Consider the following 26668-nt stretch of genomic DNA (forward strand, 5'->3'; position numbering starts at 1 on the left):
TCTGTCAACTTTTATTGTCAAGGATAAGAATAAACAGCCTGGAGGCTTTATCTCACATGAAATGACATTGTTCTTCTGCTGTTCAGGTGGATGTGATATGGGAGGTGCTTACAGAGGAGGAAGAATGTAACCAAACACTCACTGTGGTACTAAAATCATTTTTACTGACACCACTTTAAAAATGGAGTATAGCAATGGACAGATCATGTTCAAAATTAAGGCAAAAATAAAATGATTTCAGGTTGTTTGATTTCTTTCATAGAAAGAATAATTGAATTGTTGTGGAACATCTTTCATATTATTCAGTCAGCTTAGAGCTATAACACGATTCAGTAACTCACAAAGACACATTAAACCATGGCCCTGCTTGAATACTAAATATAACCGCGAGAAATAAAGATCCTTTCAAGTGTTGCTACGCAGAGAAACAGTCTTAACATTCCTGTCAATAATTTGGCCGACTGTCCTTTCTAAGACGAGACGGTTTTCACACGCTTCAGTTAAAAAATAACACAGGTGAAAGCTACATTTTATACAGTATCAGGTGTTTCATAAAGCATAAATTGCACAATCACAACTCTCATCTCATGCACACTGAGGTTTGGGTAAAAAAATAGATATAATTCAGCAATTCATCTCACAGATGAAGGTCTTTGAGGAAGTTAATGGCTACAGCCACTAACAATGTTGTGCTTTTTCTCTTCTTACACATTGACATTCATTTCAAAACTGGAAAATAAAGCTGCATAATGGTAGATTCTTTCCACGGCAGTTTTAACTGCACTACATTACCAATACTGACATCACTGGACCATCTACACACATTCTTCTACATTTACACTAGTCTGCATGAATAGAGTTGCATTTCCATGCTGACTGATGCACAAGTGAAAAAGTAGGAAAATAAATCTGCAAGTCTGAGTGACATTTGGTGTATGTAAGGTTGAATAATGCATTTGTTCAACAAAGAATGCAACAGTCTGGATACATAGAAAGAAAGACTATATAATATCAGCTTTCTCTTTAAAATACTTGTGCTAAGCTGCCTGAATAAATAACTATTATTTTTTGTATACATACATACACGCATGTAGGACTTGTTAAATGTGCGCTTGTCTTCATTTTATGTCTTAAGACTACTCACAGCAGATAAGTCTACTAGGTTGACACTGCTGTGCACAAAAAAAGTGCTTAATTGTCTCTAAGTATTTACAATAACGTGTCTAAATCTCTGCTACATTTCAATTCTGACATCTGCCAATCTCAACGCTCCTCCTGCAAGGAGAAGCTCAGCAGATCACAGGTAAGGTGGTCAGCTCCCAGGGGGAGGGGGAGTCTGTGGGGGGGTAGTTCCCTGACAGTCCACCCGGGGGAGCTGCTCCCTCCAGTAGGTGAAGTGGCTGTAGGTGTCAGAGCAGGGAAAGTCCGAGGAGCAGGATCGCACCTTGAGAGGAAACACGTGGTCCACCACCTCACCCAGACGCACATAGCTAAAGAGGGGGGATAAATTGTGGTTTGGGGGTTAATTCTCAGTAAGCTGAGACCATCTGAGTCATCAAGTCAAGTTATTATCTCTTCAAAACAATGAAAATGCAAACTTACGATGAGATGTTGGTCTTGGCGTGTTCCTGCACCAGCTCCCCTTTAGGGTTCACGGTAAAAATCCTATTTAGTGGCACTCCTACTTCTTTATAAGAATATACGTCCTATAAATAGAAGAGAGACATATGGATTTATCATTTCTGATGTGTGTAAGTTAAATCTTGCAGGAAGTTCTTTTCACTTTGAGAATTTTTACAGAACTTTTCATTCAAAATAATCAAAGACCAAGCTGTATAAAGAGCTTTGATTTAGGGCTGGGCGATTTTGGACAAAAATAAAATCCCGATTTCTTTCTCTGAAAACCTGATTTTCGATTTCGCTTTTTGATTTTTTTGGTAAAACTACAAAAGACAATGGAATAAATTGTTTCAAATATTTTATCTTTATTTTTAAAGAAAAATAGCAAACAAATTTCCCTATTGGGAATGAAGTGCAATTGAAAGATACTGTAAATCCTCCTTGAGTTTAGTAAAGTGACAACATTTACAATTTTCTTGACCAAACAAAGATGACTAGACGAGCTCTGTCTGTAATGCAGCCAGCTGCAAAAAAGGAAAATCGATTTTCCGATTTTCCTTTTTTTAACATCGTCTTGATTAATAAATCTGATTTAGATTTAAAATCGATTAATCGCACAGCCCTACTTTGATTACAACATAAGCTCAACGGCAATGTGAACGTATGTGTATACCGTTGGTCTGTTGCCAAAAGCTGCGTAGAAAGGCTGCGTGTTTGGGTAGAATAGGTTCTTGATGTCAGTAAGGCACTCCACCTTGAACTTTTCTGGTTTCTTCTCGATCACCTCCCTATCGAACAGAACAACACAATCCCCCACAGACACACACATATTTGTATTAATTACAGAAGAATAGAAATGAATGCTATGTATTTTTTTTGGGTTGGAAATACCTGTGCAGCGCTGAAAACAGGCTGCTCGGGCTCAGAAGGACGGGGCCCATAGGAAGCATGGTCCCCCTCTCGTTGACCCAGTTCAGGTATCCTCTGGTCATGTCAGCCATGCCGATCGCGCGAGCTGAGCAGTACAGGAACTTGTAGCCATTCCTGACGGCGAGACGGAAAAATGAGCAGGATGGCTCACCTTCATACAAACTGATAGACTCAAATTTAAATGGCATTTTTCCACCACAGATTATTGCTTCCTTTCTCAGTTTTTACTGACATCTTCTGGTTTAAATGTGTCAGTCCTCTCCAAGAAGTTGTCAAAAACAGTACTTTTCATACAGCAGCCTACAAACAAGTCAAACCAGGAAGGGTGTTTCAGCTGCACTGATTATTATTGTTTTCATTAATGTTTGACATTTCTGCTAAATTATACTAATTTCCCACTAAATACCTCACGTATTTTTGAAAATATTTGTAAATATTTTGTAAATATTATCAATTTTTTTTATGTTTACTATTTTTTTTCTCTCTTGTACATACTCCTTTTTATATTGCTCTTTTTTATTATTTAACTATTTATTGGTTATTTCTATTTTAAATTTTTTGTATAAATCGTGTGTGTGTTTTGGCTGCTGCACGACTGAATTTCTCCTCTGGGAGATCAATAAAGTCTTCTATTCTATTTTATTCTATTCTATTCTATTCTATTCTACAAAATGTGAGCGGCTTTTTTTGTACATCTGAGCATAAATGCTGTAAAACAATCAGATATTATTAACATGGTGTACATCATTTATTTACTGCTCCTCATTTATACGCTGTAGCTTTTGTGGGTGTATGGGCCTTTAAATAAAAACAATTTGACAGGAATTGCATGTTGAGATAGGGGGAGGACAGGCAACAAAGGGTCACGAGCCGGGAGTAGAACCTGGGCCGGCTGCGTGAGGACTGACGCCCCCATATAAGGAGCACCTGCTCAACCAAGCGCCTCGTCCTTGTTTATTCTTGAACTCTCTCAACCACAGCAGCTGACTGTGCTCCTGTGTGTCCCTGGCTTATATAAGCAGGCATGAATGTCTTAGTTTAAATAATTTGTAATAATGATTCCTTTGGGGAAAACCTAAACTTAACAGGTTTAACAAACCTCAGAAAAGGTGACCGTAAAATGCACGGAACCAGAAACGTTTGGAATTGCAAACCTCACCTCAAAAGCTCTGAGTCACCTCTAAAGTCTTATTTCAGTACCATGGCCATTTATTAAGGGGAACGTCGTCCCCCTGAACTCTTTATAGTTCCTGTGGTCAAAATGGAGGAGCTAAAGACAGACACCCAAGTTTGTTTGGTTAAAAAGACTCTATTTTTGACTTATGCTACAAGACATATGAGGATCAAATCAAGCAGCCATTTCACCTTGGGGAAAGGCTTTAAAGGGGTTTCAAGCCAAAGACTTGAAACCTGCAGTATTATTGGCCAAGGACATGCTAACGTTCTGCTGCTTGGTTGGGTTACTGACGTTAGTCCGGAGCGGATCGAAAACGCGACATTCATTGATTGTTATTGCATGCTGTGTGTGCAAATGTTTTTGCATGTTGGTAGTATTTCTTCCTTTTGACGAAATATTCACTTAGCAAGTATTGAAAGTTGCCCTGTTGTCGTCTTTTTTACTGAAAAGTAACCAGACTCTCAAGCGTTCGTATCACTTGGGACATCATTCGTGCCCAGCACTATGCCAAAGGGAATCGTTTGTAAATTTTGCAAACAATTCCAAGGAATTGAAACTCTGGGAACCGGTTCTTGTTCAGAACTGGTTCTCAATTCCCATCCCTAATGATTAATAAAATGCACTTCTACCTACAGAAAAGGAGATGGAGCGTTTAAATTTCACGGTTTTTAAACATGTACAGGTTTTTGGATAATTTGTATTTTTATTCTTTATCTAGAAGCTGGTAATAAAGTATGGTAATAATTAAATAATACTTACTGGCTGACTTTGTGGTAGAGGTGTGCAATTCCCTGGTGTGTCCAGTCTTTCCCCAGCGTGGGCAGGATGTGACCCAGCGTATCCGACCTGGAGACAAACACAAATGGACCATGAGACACAGGATTAATTGAGACCGACCACCTGCTCACTCTGTTAAACCTTAGCATGCACGAGGCTCTGTGTTTAATCTCTGGCCCGGATGAAAATTTTAAATAGATTAAACACCTATATTTTAAGCAGCTAATGAATGTGGGGAAGAAAACTGCAGTGAGGCAATTATTTCATGACACAGAGCCCTCCAAAGTCAGCATGCAAATGACCCTGCAACTGGTGGAACAGATATATTTGCTCTATTTTCACTCCAAACTTGGCTGAAATATGTAATAAAAGTAGCTGTTATATCACACACACCTGGTAATAGTTCCATCTATGTCAGAGATTATTATCTTGTCGTCCCAGTTCCAGAGGTAGATGGTTCCCTGACAACGACACGTACCCTGGTACTGAGTGGTCACACTAAACACAGCGTCGTTAGGACCATCCTGTAACTGCAGAGACAACTGCAAGTGTGACAGAAGAGAAGTAAAGGGGAAGAAATGTATGAAAAGTAAATCAGAGATGAGAAGGAGAAGATTTGGTGATCACTATAATACTCTGAAGGACTGCTTCAGGTTCATATTGTGTTCTCACCAGCTGCTCTGACGTGAGACGGAGTGTTTTTTTGTAAGTCACGCCTCCTGATGGGACTCCAGGCTCGGACTGGATGATGGGAGAGCTCTGCTGTAAGGCGGTAAGGTGGTCTTCATCACTCGATGATGTTTCTTCTTTATGTCTGGCATCAGACAGTTTGTGAGAGCGTTAAATGAGGTATTATACATATACATTAAGGAATCAAGGGTTTTTCTTTTCTTTTGATTTTTGAGTGACTAATGCTTTACTACCTGTTTTTTATATTCCCAACCAGCTCAGAGGAGCCACAGGCTCCACGCTCAGTGGCTGATTCCTGAATAGAAAGAGAAATTCACAATCAATGACCAAAAAAGTTATAATCCCAGTATTGGGTTCCTACACATCCAAAGTAAAGTACAAAAACCTCAGAACCTGCATCAGCAGAGAGGAAGAACTTACCGCCTTCGTGCTGTTGCTCCTGCCTCTCCAGGAGAACCACCACCTTCCTCCTTTCTTGGGCATCTTCTCCTTCATAACCTTCTCTACTGCAGCCTAAAGAGGAGCACGCACAACCCAAACATCCGCAACACAACACCATGAAAGAAAAACAAAAAAATTAAAAAACTGAAGCCAAACCAGACCATAAATCAACAACTCAGAAGTGTCTTTCTAGCTGGGATGGAGTAAAGCAAGTCACAGAGTGAGAAAAAGTATTCATGAGAGAAGTGAGAAGGAAAGAGGAAAATAGGAAATAAAGAAAAGGGAGTTTCATCATCTCGGACATACAGAACTGTATCCCCAGACACCAGTCAGACACAAGATGAGGAAGTCTAAACATGAGCGAATATAACTGAGGCAAGATGACTAATGAATAAATTGATGCATAGATGGGGAAGAAGCAATTAAAAAAAGAGAAGAAAACACAGGGGAAGACAATGTTTAACTTTCCAGTCAATGTTTGCAACACGACATAAAGCTTGCCATGAATTTCAGTAACACAATAATGAAAAAGCTCTTTTAACTTGTAGACGGCACTGTGATTTATTGTAACTACCAACAAACAAGGTGCAGTACCGGCGTTGGTCAGCAGGGGGCCTGTTAGTCATGTAATGCAATCTGTCTACTGAGTCACGAGTATCTGTGCCAGGTGTGCCATCACGTTTTACCTTTGGCAGAGGTTTCTGGAAAGCTTGCATAGCCAGCACGAGTGGAGCCGCAGTGCTCCAGTTATAGTACCTGAGGAAGATATTAAAATACACTTCATCAGTTAGAAATGTTACATACGACAGTCAATTTGGTGCTAAACCCTCCTCTGCATGATTACAGATTTTGCAAACACCACTATTTTTGCATGTGCAAGTCTGTAAAATCAATAAATTCACACAAATAATATATATGAACACACACACACACACATATATATATATATATATATATATATATATATATATATATATATATATATATATATATTAGGAATGGGTGATATTTTACCGTTCACGATAAACCCCACGGTAAGAATTTGTCATCTCGCAGTAAAAACGATAAATTCCCGTTGATGACGTTTTTGTGTAAAGCTGATTTATGGTTCTGTGTTAAATCCACGCACGACGTGAAGGAAGGAAGGAAGGAAGGAAGGAAGGAAGGAAGGAAGGAAGGAAGGAAGGAAGGAAGGAAGGAAGGAAGGAAGGAAGGAAGGAAGGAAGGAAGGAAGGAAGGAAGGAAGGAAGGAAGGAGCCTGAAAGAAAGAAAGAAAGAAAGAAAGAAAGAAAGAAAGAAAGAAAGAAAGAAAGAAAGAAAGAAAGAAAGAAAGAAAGAAAGAAAGAAAGAAAGAAAGAAAGAAAGAAAGAAAGAAAGAAAGAAAGAAAGAAAGAAAGAAAGAAAGAAGAAAGAAAGAAAGAAAGAAAGAAAGAAAGAAAGAAAAATTCCAATTTAATTGGTGTAGTTTAGTAGTATTTAGTATCTTTTAGAGCAGTGATTTGGCTCTAAAGACTGAATGTGGTGATAGATTTATAGTTACAAAGGTGGAGTTGAATTGGTATTTTTTTTATCGTCATTTTTATCGTTATCGGGATAAATGCCAGAAATTATCGTGATACATTTTTTAGTCCATACCGCCCATCCCTAATATATATATATATATATATATATATATAATAATCCAGGAAGTGCTAATATCTTACTTTGTGCCAATTTTGACAACTAAGTTGGGGTCATCGATGATGGCGGGGCTTTCTGTGAACTGCTGATAGGAGATGATCTTCTCGTAAAATTGCTCTATGAAAGGCAAAAACACGCACAGGTCAAGTTCAGCTCTCCATGTGAAGTTTATTCTGGAGTTGTCTTGCATCATCTGATGTCGTACCTTTAGTGATCTCCTTGTTGTCAGTGAGTCCCCCGCACAGAGAAATGGTGATAGATGGCATGTCAGACATGGGGTCACAGTAGCTGTCCACGCCGCTGTCTCCCCCCGAGCTCACCGACTGCGGTGACAGACTGGTGCTGTGGAGCCCCGGGTCGGAAATGCTCCTCATGGTGGAACTACTGTCACTGCAGGGGGAGGACAAGTTGTTCATAAGAATGGACAGGAAAGATCACGCATGTGTTAAATATTTTCGTTGGTATCTGTTCATCTACCTCTTGGGGAAATACAGGGCTACTACTTCCGGCTCCAGCTCTGTGATGTCATCCAGGTAAATTCCATCAGAACCCAGATGGCGGCTTCTTTTGTCTGCAACAGACAAAACTCACGAGTGAAATAAGCTCTCGGCTTTGTATTATCCTTCAGAGAATACTTTCACTGTTTGCTTTGACATGAATCATAAAGAACTGTAAAATACACAAATATTAATACTTAAAGTCCAAGAACAGAGGCAACACATTTACAAATCAAACACAGAAATACAGTACACACATGCATAGCAACTGCTACCTTTTCTTTTGGATGGAGAGTCTGTCTTGCCAAGCGGACGAGACGCTGTCTCCTCCGCGTCCATCACCATCTTTGCCGCCATACTTGTCGCTGCGGTAACCTGCGTCTCTGAAGTCAGCGTCTGTGTCTCCACCATCATGGACTCTGTTACCTCCCTGACCTCTGTCTGCTCCTGCGTCAGCAGTTTGAGAGCCGGTACTTCAGCGCAGGCTCCACATTGCTCCGACGGCGCCTCCGGAGGAATCACGCGGAAGTGCGTGCGTTCTAATACCGGGATGGATACAGGACGGACGGCTGGTGTGCCAGACTTTAGTGAAAGAAAGGAGGGCTAGAAAATAGAAAGAAGAGGAAAATTAAGTACAGTTAAACAAAAACTCCTCACCTTACAGAACCAGAGCAATTGCAGGTATTTATATGTATGGACGCGTGTTTACCGTGGCAGCCTGAGGCAGCTCCCCCCACGCCCAGTGCATGGCTGGATTCTGACTGTCTGCATCTGAACGTTTGGTGATTAATTCAGAGTCACTCTTAGGAGAAGCTGGGCGAGAGTTCCCAAGACTGGGAGTGGAAGAGATGAAAGTAAATCATCTGTTTCAAGAAATACAGCATGGAGGTGGACACAGATTTTGAGTTAAGCACCTATGGACTGGGCTCCACTCCCCATCTGATCGCGTGTAGATGCCGTTCTGTTTAAACGAACCGTCCCTCGAAGCAACTGCCGTGTCCTCCCTCAAAACATCTCGAGATGATGACCTGCGGCACAAAAAGCATAGTGTGTCTTTCTTTTTTTTTTTTAAATTTACTTTATTATTATTATCCTCACATCTTACATTACACAACTGGTGTACAATTGGTTTACAATTATTGTCAGGGAGAAAGAAAAACATCAGCATGTCAAAACATAGCTGTTGCCCTATAGTTGTGTAATGTTGAAAGAAACAAAACCTGCGTATATTTATATTTTTTAAGGTAAAACGAACAAACAGAACTAACTAAAGACAAACACACACACACACACAAAAAAAAAAGGGGAACAATGATGAATCAAAACAGGATGTATGGGCTTGTAACAGCGACTTATTTCAGTTGCAGGGAGACCAAACTACAATATTATAAGGGTTTGGATATACACACACATAACATTATGTACGTATAAAAAGCATGACACCTGGCAGTCCTTCAAACCAACAGAGAAATGACCGAAAAAACTAAGTGAGTGGAGACAAGTAATTTAGTTTCTAGATAATTGTGACTTTTGTATATAGGAGACCCATTTTGACCATGACCTTGTGAATTTGTCCATTTGTAGCCGAAGTGAGAAAGTAATCCTTTCCATTTTATATATTTCATTAACAATATCAGTCCATTCCTCCATTGTGGGGAAGTCAGGATGCAGCCAGTGACAGTGTGTCTTTCATTTAGATTTGACTTCTTGCTTATCTTCTGGGACAAATTTCACATCCAACAGGAGTACAGATCACGCCTGAGAACAGTCTTGTTTTTTTATATATGAATAATGACACAAGTCACTAAGAATTTAAACCCTGGTGCTGTTTGTTAAGTGGGAAGGATTCAGAATTGAAACATAATGTGTCCTTATTAATCATACACTGTATCCTGAGTTACATACCGAACTTTTTTTGGACTTACATCACAGTGACACTGTGATGGGGACATGGAAATAGAAGGCACATTCACCAAAAACTCTTTTCCATATGCTCCTGGGCATTCTGTCATGGTACATCTATCACTGCTGCACGTGATGGTGTCTCCAGAAAGGATGCTCATCTCCATACACCTTTTACAATAAATACTTCTTTTCCACTGCAGCAGCTCTTTAAATCGGGCTGTTAATACTAGTGCTGGGGATCGATTCAAATGTCAAGAATCGATTTGATTCCGATTCTTAAGATTCAGAATCGATTATCAAGATTTGATTCGATCCAATTCGATTCGATTCCGATATTGATTTGGGTTAGTGTTATTAAAACAGTTTTTTGAGCTGTTGCATGAATTATATGACTGTAGTTATGCAAAATATTACTACTAGTATTATATTGAGATTCAACAGCAAGTATTGGCAGCTAATGATGCTGTAAGGACCAATCAGCTCCCAGAATGCTGATAGAACTGCTTTCAGAAACATCGTGGGTCAGAATTACCAAACAGATCCAGGGAGGAAACAGAGACGGATGAAATCGGTTTTATTTTTTTCCCACCCGTTTTTATTTGTTCCATTTTCGGTCTATTTTGGTTTTTAATTTTTGAGCATTTGGTTTTTAGCATTTTTTGCAAATGTAACCCCAAGACAGTATATAAAGTAATGAAATATAGACAATTTATGCAATTATAACCTAACACTTTAATGTTTTCATACCTTTAAACATATTTAAAGGCAAAAACATGGCACAAGTTATTCTTGTGTCCAACAAAACATTCCTTTTTTGGGGATAAACAAAAAAATAACCAAAAGTTGTAATGTAATGATGAAGAAAAAAAATACATAAATAAATAAAATAAAAAAAAATAAATAAAAAAAATCGATCTTTAGACATATGAATCTTTAGGAATTAATATGAGAATCGATTTGGGAAATCAATTTTTTCAACACAGGCCTAGTTAATACAAATGTTTTATCTCCCTGACACTAACGCATAAGTTCTTATCCTCACTGATGTCATTATATTCGTCCAGTTTCCTTTTTTTCAGTCTTCACTGTTTCTTACCTGTTGTTTTCCTTTTCCGTCCCTTCGTCAGAGCTGATGTCTATAGAGAACACGTCTTCATCCGCCGAGTAGTCACCGCTCTCCTCCCTCCGTGTGCTGTCTGCCCGACTCTTCCTCCTCCTCTTCCTCCTTTTCTTCATGAGCAGGCTGCTGTTCTCTCCATTGCTCCCCATGGAGCCCAGGGTCTGTATGGGGGACCCGGAGCTCTTCAGGGAGGAGCTCATCAGGAGGGCCCCATCCGACAAGATGGGAGAGGTAGCCAAGTAGGAGGGAACAAATTCCTGTATGAATGACGAACACAAGGAAGATGATTAGGGTTTGTCTTTTTCTTCGGTAATGCGTGTGAAGCATAGTGACGTATAAGCGTCAGAAAAGTGACACATACTGTGACCCGTTTGCTTTCAAATGAAATTATATAGGATAAAAACGCGGTAAAAACGATAAATTCCCGTTGATGACGTTTTTATGTAAAGCTGATTTATGGTTCTGTGTTAAATCCACGTACAACGTTCGTGAAGGAAGGAAGGAAGGAAGGAAGGAAGGAAGGAAGGAAGGAAGGAAGGAAGGAAGGAAGGAAGGAAGGAAGGAAGGAAGGAAGGAAGGAAGGAAGGAAGGAGAAAGAAAGAAATGAACCAGAAAGAAAGAAAGAAAGAAATGAGCCAGAAAGAAAGAAAGAAAGAAAGAAAGAAAGAAAGAAAGAAAGAAAGAAAGAAATGAGCCTGAAAGAAAGAAAGAAAGAAAGAAATGAGCCTGAAAGAAAGAAAGAAACGAGCCAGAAAGAAAGAAGGAAAGAAAGAAAAAAAGCCTGAAAGAAAGAAAGAAAGAAAGAAAGAAAGAAAGAAAGAAAGAAAGAAAGAAAGAAAGAAAGAAAGAAAGAAAGAAAGAAAGAAAAAAAGAAAGAAAGAAGGAAAGAAAGAAAGAAAGAAAGAAAGAAAGAAAGAAAGAAAGAAAGAAAGAAAGAAAGAAAGAAAGAAAGAAAGAAAGAAGATAAATTCCTGGCGGATCTGAGAGCGTGATAGATTTATAGTTAAAAAGATGGAGTTGAATTGGTATTTTTTTTATCGTCATTTTTATCGTTATCGGGATAAATGCCAGAAATTATCGTGATACATTTTTTAGTCCATACCGCCCAACCCTACTTCTAAACACCTCATATATGCGCCTCTCTGACATCCCATCATGGATGATGGAACAGCACCTTCAACTCATCCTCTCCAAGACTCCGCTCTTGGTCGTTCTTGTCCATCAGTCTGTCCACCAGGATGTCTAAATCAGGACTGACCCTACATTTATCACACCTTCCAAGGTGGTGAAAAATCTGGGTGTCATGATTGAGGATCAGCTAGGGCTGGGCGATATGGACCAAAAGTCATATCTCTTTTTTTTCTTTTTTTTTTTCCCTTTCCCAAAAGTCATATCTCGATATTTTCTAGCTGAATGGTGATACTCGATCTATATCGATATTTTTTCTGTGCCATAATTGGGGTTTCCCCCAAAGCATTATAGCATAGCATCTCTGTTAGCTTCATTTTTTCTGAGGCAAACCCTTAAAAAAACAGTCAGTTTTAATACAAAGCCTCGTGCCAAATATCACACAGGTTCCTTTATTAACAGAGGTCTGCACAATATCAAAATGTAAAAAACAAACGAAATAAAAATAAACTGCCTGCATATATAGAATAAAAATGCTTCTTGAATAAAATAAAACAAATATCCCTTTCCTGCATAACAATTAAATTAAAATACACTGTGCAATTAATACAATGTAGACAGTAACAGGCAGACTTTTCCACTGAGGTTGTAAGTTGTGCAAATAACAAAACAGTTGTGCAAATCTCAAATAAAACATTCAAGTCAATTTGTCACAAAATAAGCTATATCAAAATCATTAAAAAAAAAAAAAAAAAAAAAAAAAAAAATTTAAATCGATATAAACGATATTGTCTCGTACCATATTGCGTTTGAAAATATATCGATATATATTAAAATCTCGATATATCGCCCAGCCCTAGGATCAGCCGATGCTGTAACCTGGTCATCCTGAGTCACATTGTACAGCATAAATGAATCAGGTCGTCGCTAACTAACAACGCCACCCAAGTCTTGGAACAGGTCACAGTTATCTCCCGCCTCAACCCCTGCAATGCCCTCCTGCCTGGTCTTACAGCTCGTGCTGTGAATCCTTCATGGACGGTCTGGAATGCAATGAGATGACTGGTTTTCAGTGAACCTAAAAGGGCTAGCGTCACTCCGCAGCTCATTTACCTCCACTGGCTACCAGTAGCTACTCGGATCAAATTGAAGTCACATCTGCCGTCCTGCAGAGTGCTTTATCTGGGTGGGCTCCCCACCCAGTAACTCAGTCATACATGTTTACACACCAGGCTGCTCGCTGCACTTCTCAGAGGAACGCCGTCTGGTAGAGAAGCCCCGAGGCAGTCTCAGTCCAGACAGTTCTCAGACTCTTTCACGCCGGTGGAACGACATAGCAATTGCTACCAGAGCAGGGGCATCCCTTTGTGCCTTCGAGAAGCTCTTAAAGACTCACCTTTTCTATCCTCAACCTTTCTCCTAACTGCTTAAGAGAACTAAAAGACGGTAACCTCACTATCCTTTGTGTTTCTCCACATAAAGTGATTCTCTAGCTGTACTTTTGATTGTGTTTTCTACTCGCACTTTGAAACGTCCTTTTCCTATTAGAAATAACAATTTTACAGCAAGTCTGCCTGTACTTTTTGGCTTGATTGTGCTCCTCTTTTCTGTAAGTGCTAAATCTGCTAAAACATAAAATAAAGTTTCTTATCGTGACACTACTAATAAATTATTTGTAGAGCCATGCATATTAAAATTCATAGATATTGTATATTTAAAAACACTCGAAATTTTGTTTCGAGTTAAGAATAATAGCCTTCCTGCTTGTTTTCAGCATTTCTTTAAATTAAGAGAAACAAATTATAATTTAAGAAGGCTGTGGGTCTTTCAAAGATGTCGTGTGAGGACTAATGTTAAATATAGATGTGTTTCATTTTTGGGAGTCAAATTATGGAATCAACTTAGTGATGAAGTGAAACTGTGTAAATCTCTGTTGAATTTAAAAAAAATATTGAAAAGTAAAATAATTAAGGATTACAATGCTAAATTATTGGAGTATAATTTGGTTAAGCAGAACAATTTAGAGGGGAAATTTTTCTTTTTGTTTCTTTTCATATTGCAGATAATCTGGGTTTTCTGTTGGAAAGTACAGGGTAGGCAAATATAAACTTTGGCTTCAGCCTATTCCTTTTTCGGTTACAGAGTTTATTATTATTTTTTGTGTGAAACTGATGAGTGTAAACTTGTATGAAAGTGTTTTGTCATTTACACACACACACACACACACACACACAGTTTGAATTGCAAATAATGTAATGTAACCGAAATAAACAATTCATTCATTCAACACAATATAAAGTAACCTGTAGTAATCTCTAATAGTTTACGACAAGAAATAGAGCTTCATCTTAAATATCCCAATGTAAAAAGTAATATTACAATTACTGCCAAACCGTGACTGCATAGTCAATGTTTTGCAGCAGGCGTCTTGAAAAAAAAATGAAGCAACTAGTCCAACAACAGCGTCTGGTCCTCAAGTTGTTTCTGGAGCCTTTTATAATCGTTACTTCAAGGGAAGGACAGTGCTTTCTAGGAAAGTCTGCCTTGTACAAATATGTGCGGCCGTATGGAAAGAAAAACCTGTGTTTAACCACATGATTTGTGGGCCAACAACACTGCCTCACGTTTTGCTTCCACGTGCCAAGAAAAAACGGGTTCAGAGACACAATGCTCCTCCACTCCTCTCCTGTGACTGAGCCTGGGAATCTGACACCACTCCGGGGAAAATAAATCACCCGCTTCCTTTGTTAGAACCCAGGCGCCCAGCCACAGTGTTCTATCGTTTGTTTATTACTCTCTGCTAGATGCATCTTCATGCGTTAACGATGAAAAAAAAACACTAAAAAAAACAAACAACCACATTTCATTGTGACAGTACATGTGACCTGGCTCTGCTAGACCCATGAAGCCTTGCAAACCCACATGTTAAAGCCAGCTTTCCGAACACTGAAGGAAAACTGCTTTCTGCGAAGCGTTTGGACTGAGCGGCAAGCGGTTCTCCCGAGCCTCGTAAATGCACAACAGGACATAAAAAGACAAAAAAAAAGACTAAAAAGGATCTTCTGACTTCTGTGCAACGGTGACGCCAATTTAATTTAACAGTTTCTTAATGAGCATATTTCTTTGACGTAACTTTTCAAGTTTATCGCCAATCTCGAGGCAACAGTATTTAAATTGACTAGAGGTCAAATGCTTGTGTGAGTAAATACCTCTTTAATGACTCTCAGTCACTAATAAACAGCAGGAGGCTGTTTGAAAAGGAAGAGAAGAAAATGCAGGTTGCAGTGCTGCCAAATGTGCATTCGTCGTGACCTAGTTCAAACTGGTATGACCACACATATGGAGGAAGTTTTCCACGAGGGTGGAGACAGAGGTGTTTACATTTAAATCACAGAGTCCCATTTCACACAGCATTTCACTGTTCAGTCTTTCAATTTTTGCCTACAGCAGTGAGTTCTTTATGAATTATGACAGTCTGGCCAGTAGGAATGGGCGATATTTTACCGTTCACGATATACCGTCAAAAAAATTCCTCACGATTAGAAATTGTTGTCTCGCGATAAAAATGATAAATTCCCGTTGATGATGTTTTTGTGTAAAACTGATTTATGGTTCTGCGTTAAATCCACCCACAACATACGTGAAGGAAGGAAGGAAGGAAGGAAGGAAGGAAGGAAGGAAGGAAGGAAGGAAGGAAGGAAGGAAGGAAGGAAGGAAGGAAGGAAGGAAGGAAGGAAGGAAGGAAGGAAGGAAGGAAGGAAGGAAGGAAGGAAGGAAGGAAAGGGGAGAAGGAAGGGAAAAAAGAAGGAAGGAAGGAAGGAAGGAAAGGGGAGAAGGAAGGGAAAAAAGAAGGAAGGAAGGAAGGAAGGAAGGAAGGAAGGAAGGAAGGAAGGAAGGAAGGAAGGAAGGAAGGAAGGAAGGAAGGAAGGAAGGAAAGGGGAGAAGGAAGGGAAAAAAGAAGGAAGGAAGGAAGGAAGGAAAGGGGAGAAGGAAGGGAAAAAAGAAGGAAGGAAGGAAGGAAGGAAGGAAGGAAGGAAGGAAGGAAGGAAGGAAGGAAGGAAGGAAGGAAGGAAGGAAGGAAATGAGCCTGAAAGAAAGAAAGAAAGAAAGAAAGAAAGAAAGAAAGAAAGAAAGAAAGAAAGAAAGAAAGAAAGAAAGAAAGAAAGAAAGAAAGAAAGAAAGAAAGAAAGAAAGAAAGAAAAAAGGATAAATTCTCGTTGATGACGTTTTTGTGTAACAAACATGGCGGATCTGAGAGCGAGATAGATTTATAGTTGAAAAGGTGGAGTTTAATTGGTATTTTTTTTATCGTCATTTTTATCGTTATCGGGATAAATGCCAGAAATTATCGTGATACATTTTTTAGTCCATACCGCCCATCCCTACTGGCCAGCTTATCAATATCGTAGCAGGCAAAAACAAGTCTTTCCTATGACCATTACCTGATCATTTTCTGTTTCTTGTACAAAAAATGCTTCTCCGTTGTCCCCGAGCTTCATGTGAAGATCCACTGGCTCCCCATTTATTTCCATGTCCACCTGGAGCGGAGAAGAGGGGGAAGTCTAAGAGATGAACAGAGTTGAACTTTCTCCTTAAATACAGATCCCTTGTTTCCATCTCCTTACCACTTTCTCCCGGGACCGGAGGACGCCCATTTTGCCGAAGCGGACGTGGAAGGGCGAGCACTGCAGGGAGCCATCGGGCTGTCTCACGACAATGACGTCTATGCAGCCGGAGAGGGTGGCGGGGTTGAGGCCTCGGTACAGCTCTTTGACCTGGACAAACACCTGGCCTGCCAGCTGGCCCACGTAGTTCATGGTCTGACGGGTCTGAGCGAGGTCAAGAGCAGACAAAAGAGAATGATCTAGCATTCAGTCACTGCATGAGGTGTGCCATTATTTTAACCAGTCAGTCAAAACTCTGATGAAATACAACTCTCTTTCAGTGGAAACAGCTCCCTTTATTCAAAATCTGTCCTGTTTGATTCAGAGGCAACCAGGAAGAGGAGGTCGGTTCCTGTTCAACTCTGAAACCAACAGTTTCAACCAACCTGTCGTTATTGTCAGGCTCCCAGCCATTGGCGTCAATTCAGTGGAAGCTAAGGTATGGCAAGGTTACGAGTCACAGAACTTAACTAGAGTATCAATCAACACGTCCAGCAAATACTCATCACAGAAGTCTGCTATGTAGCTTATCTGTGTGGTCAAGAAAATTGGAACTTTTTCAAATGCGGTCTCGCTCACTGCAAAAACTCAAAATCTTACCAGGAATATTTGTCTTATTTCTAGTTAAAATGTCTAATTTTTAGTCAAAAAATCTCATTACACTTAAAACAAGAGTAATCACCAGAAAAATAACTTGTTATTTGACAATTTTCACCTGTTTAAAGTAGACTTTCACTTGAAATAAGTAGAAAAATCTGCCAGTGGGACAAGATTTATCTTCTCATTACAAGCAAAAAAAATTCTGTTCCACTGGCAGATTTTTCCACTTATTTTAAGTGAAAGTCTACTTGAAACAGGTGAAAATGGTTGTTTTTGAGTCTTGTCTTAAATGTAATGAGATTTTTTTTGACTAAAAAGTAGACATTTTAACTAGAAATAAGATAAATATTCTTGTTAAGATTTTCAGTTTTTGCAGTGTATAATAACTAGTGAAATCGATCATGGTGTTCTGATTTGCATTTGTAGTTATTTTATAGGTATCAAATAATAGAATAATCAATACAAATAGACACAGAGTAATTCCATAAATGTATTAAAAAAACAATCATTTACATTTTCCCTTGAAGCCAAGGTGTGGCGGCTGCCATACCTTGCCATACCCAATTGACGCCGCTGCTCCCAGCCTCCTCTACATCTCTTTATAAGACTGGAAATCCTACCCAACTGTTTTCCGGTCAACAACCGGAGCTCAAAGAGCAGACTAAGTCAGACCAGTCTGTTCTACTCAAGTGACATCAATATCAAAACTTTCCATATCTGTTATTAGCTGAGCTAATCCTCCCAGGTCATGGCATTGGGAGAACCAGACAAGTTAAAGATATTGTTACACAACAGCGAGACTTTGAATGAGCCGCTGTAACGAAAGCACTGAGTGCATCCGAATGATCATTATTGTTGTGTAACCGGTACAATCGACTTAGTTCATTTCATTCATGTATTGCCATTCTTTTTAAACAATCAGTTTATTACTTAAAAATCATTCAGGTACCGGTAATCACTATATATGGTCTATGACACCGGAGTTCCATAAAACAAATACACAGGATGGGGTCATGTTATTAAGAAGATCAAGGGTCTTTATTTAAGATTGTGATGGAAAATACACATGGGTACTAGGGATGGGCGGTATGGACTAAAAAATGTATCAAGATAATTTCTGGCATTTATCCCGTAGCTCTCAGATCCGCCATGTTTGTTACACAAAAACATCATCAACAGGAATTTATCTTTCTTTCTTTCTTTCTTTCTTTCTTTCTTTCTTTCTTTCTTTCTTTCTTTCTTTCTTTCTTTCTTTCTTTCTTTCTTTCTTTCTTTCTTTCTTTCTTTGCTCATTTCTTTCTTTCTTTCTGGCTCATTTCTTACTTTCTTTCTTTCTGGCTCATTCCTTCCTTCCTTCCTTCCTTCCTTCCTTCCTTCCTTCCTTCCTTCCTTCCTTCCTTCCTTCCTTCCTTCCTTCCTTCCTTCCTTCCTTCCTTCCTTCCTTCCTTCCTTCCTTCCTTCCTTCCTTCCTTCCTTCCTTCCTTCCTTCCTTCCTTCCTTCACCTACATTGTGCGTGGATTTAACGCAGAACCATAAATCAGCTTTACACAAAAACGTCAACGGGAATGTATCGTTTTTACCGCGAGATGACAAATTCTTACCGTGGGGAATTTTTTGGACGGTATATCGTGAACGGTAAAATATCGCCCATTCCTAATGGGTACTTGGAGTTTTGAAGACAATTAACAGACAAAGGCGGTGACCTTGACTCAGTTGGCAGCAGACCACTAAATGTTTGCAGCACAGATGAAGACAGGCGTCAACGATGACAACATGAGCCTCCACTTCTTTTAACCAAAAAATAAAGAAAATGGGCCCTAAGTTTACAGCAGGGGATTAATGTAAGGGGCCATGTTGTCTCCTGAAACATTTAGTGTAAAATAACTACATCCTAGTAAATCATAAGCTGTAGTATCCAGGTATTGAGCTAAAGCTTAGAAAGGGAGGATTTTGACTGCTCAGCAGCTTCATCCAAAAATAGACCGTCTTCTCTTAGAGACTGCAAGAAAAAAGAGGAAGGGTGTCTCAAAGACATTGTCAGCAGCTCCTGTTGTTGCAAATGAGCTGGATGAAATACCAGCCCCCATTTACAGTCAAGCATCAACTCGTTTTCAGCTCCAGCCTATTGTCAATGCCTCTGCTCGTCTGGAGTGGAACAGGTTAACCGAGGTATGCTCTTTAATTTAATGAGTTTACAAGCTGCAATTGTGCTGGACTCTGCCAGGACCACTGGGCAGATGATGTAGAGCAAAACTGGGCAGAATCATCAGCAAGTCTCATGTTAAAACACACATGTAAGCTTGAGAAATTGTGATTTTCCCTGGCACAAGGAATAAAAGGTCCATGCTTTGAGTAAAGATGTGATGTGATGGATGGATATTTATATACAAAAAGGACTTAGACACATGTCAATACATGTTCAGGACCCTAACGACACAATCAGCTTCACCAGTAAATATTCTAAGGAGAATAAAATTAAATCCAAAACAGCTGAGTCATATTTATATTCATGACAGTGGATTAAAAAAATGATGGTTATGACTGATAACGACTCTCAAGACATGCATTACAACAGAACATCAGGAATAAAGTTTGTATACTTAAACTTAAACACAGAGTCATACATTAATAAGGAGATTCATACCTGATAAAGCTGTTGTCCTGCAGCCTTTACCAAACCCACGGAGACTAGCGACTGTCTCAAGGATAAATTACAGCCCAACAAAATGTAATATAATAGTTCTAATCCCGAGAAAAAACGATATATATTTTGTGTATTGCCCTAACTTTTTCTTTCGTTTTTCTGTCAGCAGCGACAGAGACGCGCTATTTAAGAACTACACTCATTCTCCCTCTGTTTGTCTGCCTCTCTCCCTCGCTGGATGACGTCACATGCAGCAGAGCCTCTCCGCCAATCGGCGTAGAGCCGCGTCAAATCGACGCATAGACTACGCCGTAGGGTACGGCGTAGCCTCTGCGTAGGACCTGTGTTGGTGTAACGCGGAACCATAAATCAGCCTTCAGCCACCACAGCGGTCACATTAGACAGTAAAATCACTCTCAAATGTCCTATTATTTACGTGTTCTCACACCACAGTAGACTAGGTAATTCCTGGCGCTATGTTAAGTGTAAAAGACAGGATTCACCCTGTCTCCCACCGGAAATAAAAAGTAGACAATGGTTGTGTAAAGAGGTGATTGACAAACTGATAATTACAACACATATCCTGGCTGTGTCTTTTTCATGTGAAACTTGCGTTCATATTTTATCGCCTCTTTGGATATAATAACGTCAGGTTACCAAAGCAACTGATTTGAGGTGAATCCAGTCAGTGCATCCACCATAGACATCATATAGAACACGATATATACATATATGATGTCTATTGCCGCGTTCCATTTGTCCTCGGAAGTGGGGATTTCCCAGTTCCCAGTTGGAATTTTCAACTGGAACGCCCCTAGGAAGTGGGATTTCCCACTGGGAAAGTGGGAGAGTCTTCACCACCCCCGAGTTACCATTCCAAGATGGCTGCCCCGGTTGTAAACAGTAGAAGAGAGCTCTGTAAAAATCCGTAGCACTTCATTCTAGTTTTGGTCACACTAAATCAGTCGTATACAAGTATTGTTCGGCATATATATGCTGCTATAGTGTAATTTACATTTTTCATGTGGTATATGCGAACTACAAACTTGTTTTCCTACTTTGTAACTGGAGCGCTGATAACTCGGCTGTGACGTCATTCCCAGTTCCGAGTTCCGACTTCCGAGGTAAATGGAACGCGGCATATGGCATCCACTACTACAGCCTTGCTGGGACGGCGGGAAGCGAAACTACGTCAGCGTTTAAAGAACAGTCACCCAGCAGTGAGGTGATGTTTCTGACCAATCACAGCCCTGCCTCGTGGCACAGCCGAGGTTTGCTGTTAAAGCACCAGAGCCTCCTCTCAGAAAGTGTTGAGAGGATGTGGTGGACTGACTGGTGGTTTTTAGCTTTACGTTTCTAAATACAATTCGTTCAATGCCTGGCATCTCTGTTGCACAAATACTTGCAAAATATATCCTCATACAATGAATAGATACAAAGTCACTCTGATGTCAGACTGTTTTTTTAAGCACTATCATCATGAATGTAGAGTTACATTATTGCCTAAGAGTATTTCTCAGTTTCTGTAGAAATATATCCACAGGCTTGACAATAAAGTATACCAACCCAAATCAGAGGTGTCAAAAGTATTCACATTCATTACTCAGGTAGAAGTATAGATACTAGAGTTTAAAAATACTCCTGTAGAAGTTGAAGTATCAACTCAAGATTTTTACTCAAGTAAAAGTATAAAAGTACTGGTTTCAAAACTACTTAAAGTATAAAAGTAAAAGTAATGTAAGGGGGACAAAAGCCATTGAAAATGAATGCATCTTAGTATAATGCAAATATATTAAAGAACAATATATGTGTACTATTGAGCATTAACATGTGTTTCAGAGAGCAGGAGATATGATGACTAGTTGCCTATAAGTATTGTAATGGTGCAAAAAGTCAAACTTCAGAGGCATGTTATCTTTTATCCTAACCTTTATTGGAATTTACATCCAAGTTTAGTTGCAGGAATCTGAGGGAGACGGATGTAAGAACAAAACTGGACAAGAAAATCTGTGCCACAACCAAATTCACTCTATCCGGATGGAGCAATTTAACTGGATAGTTTTTTTTTTAAAGGCCGAAATGAAATAGAGTAACAAGGCTGTTTTTAAAATGTAAGAAGTAAAAATTACAGATAATTGTGTGAAAATGTAAGGAGTAAAAGTAAAAAGTCGTCTGAAAAATAATTACTCCAGTGAAGTATAGATAACCAAAATTTCTACTTAAGTAAGGTAACAAAGTATTTGTACTTCGTTACTTGACACCTCTGACCCAAATACACTACAACAGCCTCACGTGTCATTCTACAACAACCTAAGGCAAAGCGTGCATGTGTTATGTTCACCGAGTCTAATTGTTTTTCCACATTGTGTAAATTCTCCCTAATCTCCTAGCCTGTGTCTTGTTATTTGGATTGTTATAGCCCGGCTGTCTTGTCAGAAAACTTTAAGACGTGATAGTGTGTATAAAGAAGCAGACAAAAAGTTAAAAGGGTCGATGCGTTGTTGAGTATGTATCACTGCATCTCACAGTCACACCTATGTGACGTCTGTGGTTTTTTACTGCCTGCCTGTCTAGTTTCACTTCCAGTTTCTTTACTAACAACTTTCCCTCATTGAACTGCTTACTCCGATAAACCCTGCAACCTTAGTTGACATCTACTGGTGTTGTGAATAAGTATATTTATGAAACCGCTGCATAAAGTAGCATGCAGTCTGCATCCATCCATCCATCATTTGTACCTGCTTCTTCTCATTCATTGTCATGGGGGTCTGCTGGAACCTATACTTGCTGTGTTTAGGTGAAAAACAGGGGTACACCTTGGACGCATTGCCAGTCCATCGATAGATAGCCTGCATTTACACTCACTCCTATAGGCAATGCAGAAAAAACAATTAAACTAACCTAATATACGTGTTTCTGTACTGAAAACAGCTGGCAGAAAAACCTAACACAGCGCCACCACAAGTTACCGTGACCTCTACTTCCTATTCCTATCAGCTCTCCTCCTTTAACATCTACTGACCATAGTAGTGCAACATTGTTACTTGCCTTGTATGAAATAGAAAAAGGATCTGCCTGTAGAAACAATGCTTTTCATACACTTTCTGCAAACTTAGAAAATATAAATTACCTTATTTTCAATTGGGACCCTATCCACACATTCTTAAAGTAGCAACTTGCTGAAGATCAATTGCTCTAAGTCAGGGATATTCAATTGGCGGCCCGCGGGCCACATGCGGCCCGCCAGGAGCTTTTATGTGGCCCCTGGTCCTATTTCAAAAAAGGGGTGTTTGTTGAAAAAAAAAAAAAAAAAAAAAAAAAAAAATATATATGTATATATATATATATATATATATATATATATATATATATATATATATATATATATATATATATATATATATTTTTTTTTTTTTTAATAATATTTTTATAACTGGCTACTATGGACTAAAATGGTTGTGCTCAATGCTTAATATAATATTCAAATAAGGAAATCTTGGTGGAAAGTGGTGCTTTGTCATTATGGCGTGTTTTATTAAAAGTAGGTCAATATCAATTTCATTAAGTTTGCACAATGCATGGTTTCAAAATGAACTTGCATTCAAAATAATATTTCTTTATCTGAATATTATATTTAACATTCACAATTACTAAATCTGGAGACAATTAATACATAATTCATATGTAAACTAGATATATTCAAATGTATAATACAAATCTATTATATTTACATAAGTCTTCGTCTTTGAGTGCAAAATACATTTTGAAAACCCCCACATTTTCAAATTGTGCGGCCCTCTCCATACAGTCCTTTTGCAGATGTGGCCCCCGGCCGAATTTAGTTGAATACCCCTGCTCTAAGTGCTAACAAGAGCAAATGCATATCCCACTGTCACTCACTAACTGCTATAATTCAGGTATATATGCCTTACCATGTAATAACAGACATACTGTAGTTGTTTAAACTCCAGAATTCTCCTTTAAACTTAAGGTTTAGCACATACAGTGGTTTTCCAGCACTAACAGTGCTCACTGGAGCTTCTACGTATACATGCTGACCCCAAATCAGTATCTATGTCAGCATCAGTGATACCTCCAAGGATATCTGAGCCACACAGCTGTTCTTACGGACACGTTTCTAAGAACAGGTTCTGCCAGGAAGAACATCCCCAGCTAATCTACTCGGGAGGCAGAAACCACACATTGATGGTCATTTCATATTTACCACGTATAATCAGAGTGACTGCTAAGGAAAAAGTGTTACAACCACAAGCTTTTGTTTGCTTTAATTTTAATTTTATCATGTGCATTCACGAATAATTAGAGTGGGCCTTGTGTTAACTTTATTTAGTACTGCAGCTAAAGAACTGCTTCGTTTCTCAGATGGATGAATTGTGTTTCATTAAAAAAACAACGACAACATATGTATATATATATATATATATATATATAATATATATAACCCTATATTATTTTTTTTTGGCCACCTATCAGCTGATAGCTACATATATGATAAAAGAAATAAACTTTTTTTCTTTTTTACAGGGAAACCATTTGTTTTACTGTGGAAACATACTCAACCAGTCACCAAATTGTTACATGTAACCAAGTTTTATTACATCTTACTGACTTCAAGCTTAAATTATTCTCTATGATCCATGTTGATACATGTAAACAATCCTACGGAAGGAAAATGACAATCGCTTAACGCCCTGTTAAATCAGAAACTTGAGTAACTCCATGTATTTTGCTTCAAGCCATCAGCTACAACACGTACAAGCACCAGTTGCAACATTTTTGGCCTTACTCTAGCTGACTAAGCGAAGGCGCGTCGTTTTGACATATTCAGGGCATGGTGTTTGGAAGCGCTGAGATGATACTGAAGCGGCTGATTGGCTCATGCTATTCTGGTCTGAGAATCATAAGACTGGATACAAACCCTGGTTGGACCAGATTAACGTGAAATCTGTCCAAAAAGGTGTCGCCCAATAACACTGCTGATTTATGATTGTGGGAAAAAAAACAAGTGGGACACATTTGTTTAAATTAAGTCAAGTAAAATAACTCTAAAGATCAAACCATGGGAAATTCATTTAAAAATGCTATAATTTTATATATTTTAAGTCAATTTATAATACAGCTGAGCTCCTCTGACAGAGCTTCCATTATCAGTTTCCTAACTTTTGCATCCCCTAAGTAGCCTGAATTGTAGATTTTTTTTCCTCCTAATACAATCTTTTCATACATATACAGACAGTTGGAAAATCCATTGATGCATCAACCCAGCTTGTCACTCCTCTTGACTCCCCTTGACACCCTTCCCCAGTTTCAGTTGCATAAGATTGTCTTTTTTATTTTTATTTATTTATTTATTTATTTTATTCCGTGCATGGTAGTGCATAGTTTGACAATATTACAGTAGTACATTTGTACACTTCAATCTACACACCCAGACGTCTTACAAGTGAAATAATCCAAACACACCCTCCTCCTTGCACGGTCCTTGCCACTTACGGGACATTAAATATGTATCTTGAACATTCACATTTAATTTTGTAAAAGAACAGAATACACATGCGGGAAGGCGCAAACCTCTGTAATCTTGTAGTAATTATTCATGAATTTGGGGGTTTCTTTTATGCATGGATATGTATACAAGCCACTTTACCCAGCTCCAGGTGGTGTCATCTGAATACTGCTGCACAGCCTCATCTAACTCCTCTTCATCCACTGCTGATAACATGATTCCATAATGTGTCGGATCCCAGCGGCTGGGGTCTGGTCCTGTACAGCCGCTCTGCATATGTGTGCTATGCAGAATCTCCACGAGTATGACTCGTTTAGTAACGCGTGTGTTGACTCTCCTTGTCCAGCGGGTGTCTGACTGTCAAGTGCAAGTACACGGTGTATTTCTAAATTTACCTAAGCCCCCTGTTAGAAATCTGAGTGGGGCCCCCGTAGTCGTCATCCACCAGAGCCTCTGACTTCTCAAGCATTTGGGGAGATTATACATCCTTGGATTGTCTAACAGCCTGAGTGAATGTCCTCGGTCTTGCATGACTGTGCACCAGGCAAACAGCCAGCCATATGTTGGCACACCACCAATGCATGCCCGGCAATCTTCAATGTGTACATTTCGTATTACTTCATAGAGAGAATGTCACACCTGTCACTGGTGCTAACCCCTGTTGAGGTAATCACCGACATTTGGACAAGACCACCTATTGCTCAGGGTGAAGTCCTGGTCTCACAAAGAGCATATTGGTACCAAGTAACGTATGTGTTTGAAATGGTGACCTTTAGTATATAAAGTCACTGACCACATCATTAGGTACACCTTGCTAGTACCAGGTGGAACCCCATTTTTGCCATCAGAAGTGCTTTAGTTCTTTGTGTAATAGATTCAACAAGTTGATGGAATCATTCCTTAGAGATTTTGTTCCATGATACAAGGGTACACTGTAGTCATAAAGGGATAGACACGACCAGCAATAATGACCAGGTAGGCTGTGGTGTTTAAATGATGATCAGTTGGTATTAAGGAGCACCAAGTGTCCCAACAAAATAAGCCCCAACACCACTACACTACCAGGAGGAGCATAAACCATTGATACAAGGCAGGATGGATGCATGCTATCATGTATTTTTGCTAATTTCAGACTCTACTATTATAAATAAAATTGAGACTCATCAGAGTAGGACCCAGTGTGGTATTCTGTGGCTGTATCCCATCTGATTTAGGGTTCATGTTGTGTGTTCAGATATGGTATTCTGCATACCTCAGTTGTAATAAG

The 26668-nt window shown here is 39.2% G+C and overlaps 1 protein-coding gene across 2 annotated transcripts; it reads right to left on the minus strand.

Annotated features, from left to right (window-relative positions):
- On the minus strand, window positions 1-25736 carry lpin1b (lipin 1b). 2 transcript variants are annotated; one of them, XM_061746687.1, is made up of 20 exons: window positions 25543-25736; window positions 16591-16794; window positions 16408-16503; window positions 10814-11094; window positions 8727-8840; window positions 8522-8645; window positions 8088-8415; window positions 7793-7886; window positions 7521-7705; window positions 7339-7432; window positions 6322-6391; window positions 5615-5707; window positions 5428-5489; window positions 5177-5318; window positions 4898-5046; window positions 4487-4573; window positions 2512-2664; window positions 2294-2408; window positions 1603-1706; window positions 1-1490 (listed from the first exon to the last, which is right to left on the minus strand). In XM_061746687.1, the coding sequence occupies exons 1-20, from the start codon at window positions 25675-25677 to the stop codon at window positions 1313-1315; spliced, it is 2808 nt and encodes a 935-aa protein (XP_061602671.1). In that variant the 5' UTR covers window positions 25678-25736; the 3' UTR covers window positions 1-1312. The 2 variants fall into 2 exon arrangements, with proteins under 2 accessions (XP_061602671.1, XP_061602672.1); XM_061746688.1 differs by lacking the exon at window positions 25543-25736 and adding an exon at window positions 19875-20155.
- Window positions 25737-26668: the final 932 nt, after the last annotated feature.

This window comes from Cololabis saira, chromosome 18 (genome assembly GCF_033807715.1).
Source record: "Cololabis saira isolate AMF1-May2022 chromosome 18, fColSai1.1, whole genome shotgun sequence".
In the NCBI taxonomy this organism is placed as follows: domain Eukaryota; kingdom Metazoa; phylum Chordata; class Actinopteri; order Beloniformes; family Belonidae; genus Cololabis; species Cololabis saira.